The sequence below is a fragment of the Tuber melanosporum genome, assembly GCF_000151645.1.
Source record: "Tuber melanosporum whole genome shotgun sequence assembly, scaffold_253, strain Mel28".
Classification (NCBI taxonomy): Eukaryota; Fungi; Ascomycota; class Pezizomycetes; order Pezizales; family Tuberaceae; genus Tuber; species Tuber melanosporum.
The window spans coordinates 78,635-87,694 of NW_003298923.1; the positions used below are offsets into that span (position 1 = coordinate 78,635).

Here is a 9,060-nt window from a genome sequence, read left to right on the forward strand (position 1 = left end):
GTGCCGACTCGGGAACCGTCAAGGAGCGGGTCGTGCCCGATTCCCGCTCCCATACGATACAGTAAACCCTCTCATAATTCTATATGGTGGTTGATTTATAAATGATTGAACAAGTAACCATACATTTATATATGAACCATGGAAAAGCTGATAAAAAAAATCAAACCTCCTCTGTTCAGGATCCCACAATGCATATTCCTACTCAGGAGTCGTGTGTTTACGAATAAATGATTTGAAAGGAACCCGAAAATAGGACAAGATAGTGGCCAGAACCATAGACTCATCCACAATTTTAGCCCTAATTTCTGGAATTATAGGAGGGTTGGAAGTTTGAGAGGTTGGAATTACGGGAGGGTTTACTTTAATATATCACCGTGGAACAGCAGGGAGAGGTCTATCCCGGACGAATGGGCAAACAAACTTCACCTCCCCGTTGCCGAGTATCTTATCATAATATAGTACCACATGGACGGCATAAATCTGGATAGAGACCCTCAATTTATCTTAGTGTAACTCGCCCGTGATAGTCGCACCAACCCGGGCTCCCCGAACTTTAGCCTTTTGCCATCCCGCCCGAGGAGTTCGTTGCCATCAGTAGCTATAGATCTCCGTCCGGTGCGAACCGCATCCCGGGAATTGACCATCTACCTAAAAGGAGAACTTGAATTGGTGTTTGCGGTTGCATGGGATACCAGTAGTTCACCATTCACAGAACCGCTGGCAGTTGATCGCCCCCATGACAAGTTCTCATCACGACCAAGAGTTTCTCTCCACCCTAGCTTAATATTTAGCACGGTACTAGTCAGGCCCCGCAATTCTAATGGGGCTTCGAGATGTCGTGTGGCTTCGGGTCCGGCGGGAAAGATAGCGAGTGCTATCAACTGACTGTTCATATCTGCGGGGTTGGGGGCCTCTTGGTGAGCGGGCTGAGTTCTTGCCTGGTTAATGAATGCAGCACATGGTAGAGTGGGTGATATTTCATGATCAAGTCTAATACTCATTCACACAATATTGCTTGAAAAATGCCGAGGATTGCTACATATATAAGGCCGATAATGATAAATTCTGAGCACACCATCCTACAAGGTTTCACCTTTCATGACCCGCGGGTTTTCGAGTGATTTTTTATGATTGTTTCCGCCGGGAGTGGTCGTTTCTGTACGATATGGTTCCTTCGTCATTTCCACCACCATGTGTCGGTGGAATTATAGGGCGCTTTATCGTCTTGTGTATCATGTACAACCGGTCGCCAAATCAGAGAACAACAAGTACATGTACTGTATGGGGCGATGGGAAACGGCGCTTTCTATCAGGCTCTCAGCCGACTCACAAAGCACATTGACCCTTTAACGCAACTGCGAGTGTGTGGAATGAATCAATGAAATAGTGGGTGAGCTGATGACTCCAATGGTATTGAAAGAGACTTTTGGATCCTATACATGAAATAAGACATGACAGGATTCAAGATTGAAGGAAGAAAAAAACAGGAGAAATAGCTAGAAAAAGCGTGTATTTGCCAGAAAATTTTTTGAAAACCTGAGAATGGGTAGGAAATTTCGATAGGAATCGCTAGTTGTTTCCTTGGATCATATTTAATAGTCGTTGTCACCAAGGTCAATGAGTCTATTATTGAAGGCCGTCTTGTTCTTGCCAGAGGTGGCAGTGGGGTACTCCAGGATGTTGCTCTCCTCAGCAGCCACCTCACCCCATTTAGCAGCCTTAGAAGTTGGAACCTTTGCGACTTTTGCCCAGCCAGACTTCTTCGAGCGCATCGTGGGGGTGGAAGAGTCAGAAATGTTCCTAGCAGTAGCGCTGGAATTCTTAGAATTCCCTGCTAACTGCCATTCATGCTCGTTCTCCTTCCTGTCAGTGACAGTCAAGGCCGCGAAATTGTCGAAGGCGGGCTGAGAGTCCTCCTTCGCAGCGGGCTTTGCGGCTGCAGTAGAAGGGCCTGGCCTCTTAAAAGTGGGTTTGGGGGGCGGTGTCGGGTTTTCCCAATCCTTTGGTCTGTTAGTAATGGCAGTAATCACGAGGAAGGGGAGTTATTTTACGTCGAAGTCCGAGCCAGGTTCACTGAAATAGGCAGAGCTCGCCTCATCAGAAATAATTCCAATATCTGGTTCGGTTTTGAGATCTTGATTGACACAGTCTATACACCTTGCCTGGTCTGGATTTTTCCTCTGACTCTTCGCAAACTTTTCCAAAGGCATTGTTTCAGAGCAAACACAGCAGGTAAGATTGGTGGTTTGTTGAGCGGTGCAATCCTTGCATGTGACTTTGACGCTCTTAGGGTCACGAACAACTAGTATTGTAAGAAGTTAGTTGGATGGTGCATGGGGTAATGGTGTCACAATTGGGGAAGAGGGAGAAAACCAACAAGCTTTATTGTAAACGGTAAATTTGCTTAATTGACGGCCTGCATATTCGCTCTGATGTTTCTTACTATGACAAACATTACAAATGATGGTGGCGGGGATCCTACTTCGTTAGCATTAGATTTGCGGAGCGAATTGATAGCAAATTGACAACAGGGAGAGACCAGTGATGGAGACTAGGATTATATGAGCTAGTGCATAAACAATAGGGACATACTTGTTGGATCCAGAAGAAGTTCCACGCTGATTGACTAAGTTCCGATTAATTTTCTTGTAGTTTTGATTCGGCATTTTGTGGCGCAGGGGAGGGGTAGGCGAGATTTAGTGGTTGTGGAGCGGGGGAAGTTCGGTCAAAGGGAGCGGGTGAGGGAGGAGTGGAGGATGGGGGAGGTTTGGTGAAGTGGAAAGGCAAAAGAAAAAAGGTATGATAAAGAGGCTGAAGGAGGAGGGAAGGGTGAGGGTTGCTATCTTTTGGTGGGGTTTGATTGGGAGACGCGCGGGTGGAGGCTCGGTAATTCTGGATGGGTCTGGGTTGCACCACGCGAGAGTCCCTTACACTGTATCGAGCGAAACCCTTTTTGTGAGGATATTTTGGCACCGATGAACTCTGGTACCGGTACCGGTATCATAACATTACTGACCGCACTATTTGAGTTACTCTACTTGAGTAACGCCTTTACTTGTGGATAGGGGAATACTTTGTGATTGTTACACTGGGGCTTCGAACCCCCATGCTAAGAATTGCCCATCCGGGACTAAGTTTATCGATGGAAACAATCTAATTGGGCAGAGATTCAGGCCCACTATGGCGAGTTGTATGATAGCCTGCAGCCATTTGTCCAGCCCCGCAGCAGGCAGATTCTGCAACCGCCAATCTATTGATCCGTCTTGGTGCGGGAACACTACCAGTACTGTAACAGTACTCGAGTAGACTACAAGTCTCGGGCTCAATGATGCCGGCGATGGCGAGGTTTAATAGTCAATCCATCCATCCATCCATACATCAATACGTTTTATATATTATTCATGACAAAATTATAATAATGCTATTCTCATACCCGTATTAAATGCCATTAATATCATCCACCATCGTTGCCCTGCTGAGAAAGAAAGAAAGAAGGCTGCTGATATTTACAGATGGAAGAAAACAAGGAAAAACACAGTTCCGAATCCTCCTAACCATTCCCCCAACCATCCCCCTGGCTTTAGGACATTTCCACCACTCGTCGTTGCTACACGGGGAGTGGGAGTGGGACCGCGACTGCGACTGCGACTGGGGTCTGTATCCAGGGGCCCTAAATCGGTCTGGGGATTTTCGTCCCCAGTGGGTGATGCGGGCTCGACGGTGGAGGTTGGTCTTGCTGAAATTGAGGTGAAAGGGTTCTCGAGAGTTGGGATGGTAGCGGCTCTTGTTGAAGACGGTCTTATACTTGACCCACTACTCAAGGTCCTCCGGCACAGCCCAGCGGCGTCATCGCAAGCGAATCCCAGTTCACAGCACCCGCCAGAAGGGCATTCGATCAATCCCGGATCACACGGCTTCCGGCAGAGCGTTGTCCCGGCGACACATCTCGTTCCGTCAGGACAGCAACCGGAGCCGTCCGCGCACATAAAAGTCCCAGGATCGCAAATGTTGGTGGGGGTATTTGAACCGCTTAGTCTCGCGCACCCCGGGGTTCCGGTAGAGTTTGAACACCTGTGCGTAGCAGTAGGACAGCACCCGCTAACACCTATGAGATTGGTACAATCCGTTTGTCCGGCAGGGCAAAAAGTAAACGACGAGTCGCAAAATTCGCCAATTGGACAGCACCACCCATTCACGGTATCCCCATTACAAGTGTAGCCTACAGGACAGCACCTTCCTGTGTTCAGACAAAGGAAGCTGTTGGCCGTAGGACACGAGCCTTGCCGCTTTCCGAGCCCGGGCACATTAGTGGCAGGAACAATTCCTGGGTAGAACTCTTCGAAATTGGGTTTGTCCATTGGCTGGAAGTCGGGTTGGAACTGGGGACCCAGGTCTGCTGCCAGTGATGGAACGACCGCGAGGGCTGCGAGGAAGCACAATTGCGCCAAGTTCTTCATCGTACTTTGTTATGACGGTAGTCTATCGAGGGTTGTCGGGGTCTTGGGATGGACTATGGTGGGAGGAGGGACGAGGCCGCAGAAGGGAGAACCTGCGGTATAAGTACTCGAGTACCACCTCGCCTCACGATGTACCCTGCGAGTAAAAAATCCGCGGACTTGACAAAATGGATTGATTTAATTTACAAGGGGATGATGTGTGGAACGCCAAGAGAGCCCTCGTATTTTGTGCTCCATTTTGGTGTGAACCTTGTGAATAGTGGCTGCACCGCCCTGTGGTACAGTACAAGGAGTGGAAGGCTAAAAAGCCTATCATCACGCGGTGGAATACCGGTATAACCGGGGGAGTGCTCTTTGCTGGCCAACGATTGCGGAGTAGAGTGGAGTTCACAATTTGCGATAGCAGTGTGATATCCTTCTCCATCCTCCCTTCCCGGATAGCAGATTGCGCTGTCGAATTAACGTCATGGTGTACTAGTACGTTTCAGATCGTAAAGATACCGCCTATATACCATACTCGTACCGTTCTTGGGGCCGGACAAACCGGCTGCCGTTACTGTACCGGTACTGTACTAGTACAATAACACGCCTCCAGGACCCACTGGGTTCACCCGGTCAGACTTTATCTAGAGCGGGATAGTTCTTCCATGGGTCGACTCGTATTGCTCTCAAGCGTGTCGCTCAGGATAATAAATTATATTGAAACCCAGCGCAACAGAGGAACCGGCATGGCATGTTATCCCAGACTACTCGAGTACCTCTACGAAGGATGATCGCTCTACGAATAGCCTACAGATGCTGGTACCTGTACTGTACTCGTACTGAGTACTCTATGGTTTCTCGAGCACAACAGCAACAGTATTAATTGTTGCACCATACCACACTTAGTGGTGGGGCGAACTCGGGATACCGGTAACAGGATAGCGAAAGCGCCTGGAAGGCTCGTGGGACGGCGAGTGAGCAGGTAACCCAGCCCGGTGTCGAACGTATGATAGGGCATTTTTCTCTTGCTCGGACTCGGATCAGGTGGAGAGTTAGTTGTCACTTAATTGCTTTTGTATGTGATACCGGTATCTTCGCTTAAGCAGTTTAAAGCTCGAAATACCGAATTATGTGATGGGTGTGCCGTAGGGTATCTTGTGGCTTTTCGAGCCCCGCCGCTACTGTGCTCGCACGAGTACTCGAGTACGGGTACCAATGGTAGCGAAAGAGTTAGGCTACCGGTACTCCACAACGTTTATCTCTCATTGGAAAGCCTCAAAATCTCGTGTGCTCGCGCCCAAGAGCAAACTGCCGGCATCACCCCTCAGTCCCTCAGAGCGCCCAAGAAATCGGTGCTCGAGTAGAATACTGGTAGGCAGCAGTTCGAAGCTCTAATCATTCATGAAGGGTGCTTCCCAGATCCAGTTGTCTTCTTAAGTAGGTCCCCTGGACGCAGCACCGTTACTCGAGTACCCTGGGCAGTCGTGAAGCGGGAGAAATTCTAACAGCTGCTAGCTATGCTTGGCCGGGAAGTCTTTTCACCACAGCTTAAATATTATGGTATGGCGTTTCCGAAACGGGCTTAGCGTGCTTGGCGATGAATTTTGCTGTTTCAAACCACCCAAATGATAACATTTGTGAATTTCGATTTAACAGCCTACTATCCCCGCAACCATGCATGTTAGACAAGAGATGATCCAATGTGCAGACAGCGGAGGTGCCATTTGAAATGAAGGGTGTTTGGTTGATCGATCACGCGTGAGCGCCTCGTTGGGGATATTGGCGGTGGGGTTCGGCCACGGGCTTGATGGTCGCTGTCGGCGCCGTTTACCGTACTTCTAGTCATCACGATTCACGATAACAGACTGACGGCGCCCCCCGTGCATAAACGAAGGCTGGTTGTTGGATTTCCGAAGACTTGGCGGTCGTGCCCGAGACAACATCAGAGAGGAGCAAGGGATACGTTTGACACGAAATTCCCCCCTCCCGACAGGACGACGCCCGTGGTTGGATTGGGATTGCCGTGCGAGTACTTTGGCCCGACTACTTCCTGTTTAGACTACGGGGGGTGTGCGAGTGGGTACTTTTCACAGACAGTACCGTACTGTTGGATACGGTAGTCGGATTGGAGTTGGCGGGCCTCTTGGGTGTAATGCCAGTTCTGCAGTGCTCGAATACTCTTTTGGTTTACCATACCCGTGTTAACTCACTCAATTAGACCTCACGCTCGTATGTTGGAATAAGGTGAGGCGTGAGGAAATTAATTGAGTTGGAAAAAAAAAGAATGGAAAATTAAATCGCTGTCTTGAAATACGAAAGGGACGCTTAGGCTCACAATTCCCAACCTCACACTAAGCCGAGCTGAGCCAAAATGTGCGAATAAACCAAGTAGCCCTTGTATTCCAATTGCGCTCCCAATTACACCAATCTCTCCTCCCGATTGCGACTAAACTGATATTGCAAGATAGATTGCGCAATCCCCTTGGCACGTCTCACGTTATTCTACTCGAATAACATAACTAGTGCGGGGTCTAATTGAGTGGGTTAATACGGGTAGGATGAGGCTTGGGCTCCCCTCTCGATTCTTTGCCAAGAGTTCTAGTTTCCGGTTTCTCACTGTCCCTTCTAGGTGGGACGCCATCGCTCTACGAGTTTTGTGGGGTGGATGGATGGTTGCTGCTAAATTGGATTCTGGAGGATTCTACGTTTGATGCTTGTGATCGTGAAGGCTTATCTTGCCACGGTACCGGTATATATATCAATCTTGTTATGATCTTCATCTCTTCCGGGGAAGTGGGCAGATGCGACGCAGATGAAAGAGCTAGCGGTTTTATGTGTATTCTGGTAACATTAACACTTGTGGTAGTTTACTAAACATGAATTTCTGCATGCCTTGTTGAAGGCGCTGGGCTCGATTGCTAGAATAAAGTTACCCCGACAGCAAAAGGTATGTATGGTACGATCCTTGGCGTAGCTAGCTGGTGGGCGGCCCACCGGTGCTCAGATACCGGTGCGCTATCGCATTGCTACTATTATGATAATATTATCAATATGACTTGCTGTGAGTTACCTGACCTGACTGGGTAGGTTCGTTGCTGTATGCGGAAACGCCTTCCGGGTGGGAGTTTTTGTTCCGCAGGGCTGTTCGGAGGTTATTGACTGGTGGTAGACTAACGGCAGGGCTTGGTCCGCTCGTGGGGAGGTGATCGTAGCGCTGCTAACATTACTATGAGCGCTCAGGCTATTTCCCGACAGCATAATTTCAGACAATCCCCGGCCCTTAGAACTGCACAGGCTCTTGCAGTGAAGCCGTCACCAGTGCAGAATTCTGTGGACAAGGCAAAACCAACGGTTTCCTTGGAGCGTGTTTTCAAGCCCTCGGCGTGGTTGATGTTCTACTATTAGATCGGTCAATAACATGGTAGTCTAACCTCCCCAAATGTTGGTTTCGCGTAAATGCCACTGAGTTAATTGGTATTTTTCAACTTTGGGAAATTCTACACTTTCACCACGGAGGGGGATGGTACTAACCTAGTTGGCGTTTCCAAAGACGCAGTTGTAGTGGCGAGGCTATGGTATCGACCGTCTCGGTCGATGTTTGCGACCATTTCTGTTTCGTTCGGCTCCGTTGAAGGGAGTCTGGAGGCCTTTTCAGGATCATTGTTAGGTGGGACAAGGTGCCTGTGAAAAGAGACTGATGTTCTAGTGGCTAAAGGACCGTTCGTAAATAATACCAAACGGAAGCTTGGGAGATCAACTCCCCATCCTGGTAGCGGATGTATCAAAGCAGGCATTAAAGAAAACTCCCACAAAATAAGTAAGCCCTGGCGAACCACCTTGTTTCTTCCCTGATATGATACCGTATCATACCCTGGTTTCCCTTATACCCCTGCAACTATTTCCTGCAGTTGGGGTTAGGGAGTTTTGTTTTTCGTTTTGCAGAAGTTAAATTGTAAAGGCAGCCCCTCCCCCCCGATTTAGGCCGGGACTTTTGCGAATCCTGAGAATCAGGATATCATACGTATGACACCTATTGGAAAACTAGAGGGAGGAGTGTGTATACTGCTAGGATGCATAGTTATTGACTTTAAGGTTTGATATGGATAACTGGCAAGGCCCCACTTGATTAAGATCGAGTGTCGGCGTTTGATCCTCTAGGTGTTGGTTGAATGTAGCGTTTCTGATCATTCAGGTGTTTCTCATGTAGATTTCCCTTCCTGTCCCCTTTCCCTGGTTGTCGTGCCTTCTCTCAAGTGGTGGGGGTCCGCTCTCGGGGGTGGGGCAAGAGAGGATAATGTTAGGTTGTGAAGGCGATCCAGTGACCTTGTTAGGTGGTGCGGCTTTTTTGGAGGACGGTATCATACATAATAGGCTTGAGATCTCAAGGGGGGTTGGAAGTGATTTTGCTCAATCTGTACCTAGCATTTCTAATTTGGGCCCCGCTCTCCAAAGCCTGCATGCTTCATGAGCGCCTGGTGGCCTCGGGAGTCTTCCGGCATATGCTTTGTAGTAGGTATATGGTTTGCCGATGGCTACCCTTGGATGCCCGGAAATGTCCTCAAATGTTCACGGATATCTACAGATATCTTCTAGTGAGTTGAAATGACCTAATGTATCTTCT

General features: G+C 48.7%; 2 protein-coding genes; both read right to left on the minus strand.

The window, feature by feature from the left end:
- Positions 1 to 1,466: 1,466 nt before the first annotated feature.
- Positions 1,467 to 2,754, minus strand: GSTUM_00001160001 (uncharacterized protein). XM_002838509.2 has 4 exons: positions 2,593 to 2,754; positions 2,378 to 2,478; positions 2,052 to 2,302; positions 1,467 to 2,000 (listed from the first exon to the last, which is right to left on the minus strand). The coding sequence occupies exons 1-4, from the start codon at positions 2,664 to 2,666 to the stop codon at positions 1,593 to 1,595; spliced, it is 834 nt and encodes a 277-aa protein (XP_002838555.1). The 5' UTR covers positions 2,667 to 2,754; the 3' UTR covers positions 1,467 to 1,592.
- A 592-nt stretch (positions 2,755 to 3,346) lies between these two features.
- On the minus strand, positions 3,347 to 4,586 carry GSTUM_00001161001 (uncharacterized protein). XM_002838510.2 has 1 exon: positions 3,347 to 4,586. Exon 1 carries the CDS (start codon positions 4,455 to 4,457, stop codon positions 3,507 to 3,509), a length of 951 nt encoding a protein of 316 aa, XP_002838556.1. The 5' UTR covers positions 4,458 to 4,586; the 3' UTR covers positions 3,347 to 3,506.
- Positions 4,587 to 9,060: the final 4,474 nt, after the last annotated feature.

Excerpts from the sequence above, each read along its gene's own strand:
- GSTUM_00001161001 (XM_002838510.2), bottom strand. The coding sequence starts at position 4,457 with ATGAAGAACTTGGCGCAATTGTGCTTCCTCGCAGCCCTCGCGGTCGTT.
- GSTUM_00001160001 (XM_002838509.2), bottom strand. The coding sequence starts at position 2,666 with ATGCCGAATCAAAACTACAAGAAAATTAATCGGAACTTAGTCAATCAG. Across the intron at positions 2,479-2,592 it reads ACTTCTTCTGGATCCAACAA|GATCCCCGCCACCATCATTT; the intron begins GTATGTCCCTAT and ends CTAACGAAGTAG. Across the intron at positions 2,303-2,377 it reads TACCGTTTACAATAAAGCTT|TTGTTCGTGACCCTAAGAGC; the intron begins GTTGGTTTTCTC and ends TTACAATACTAG.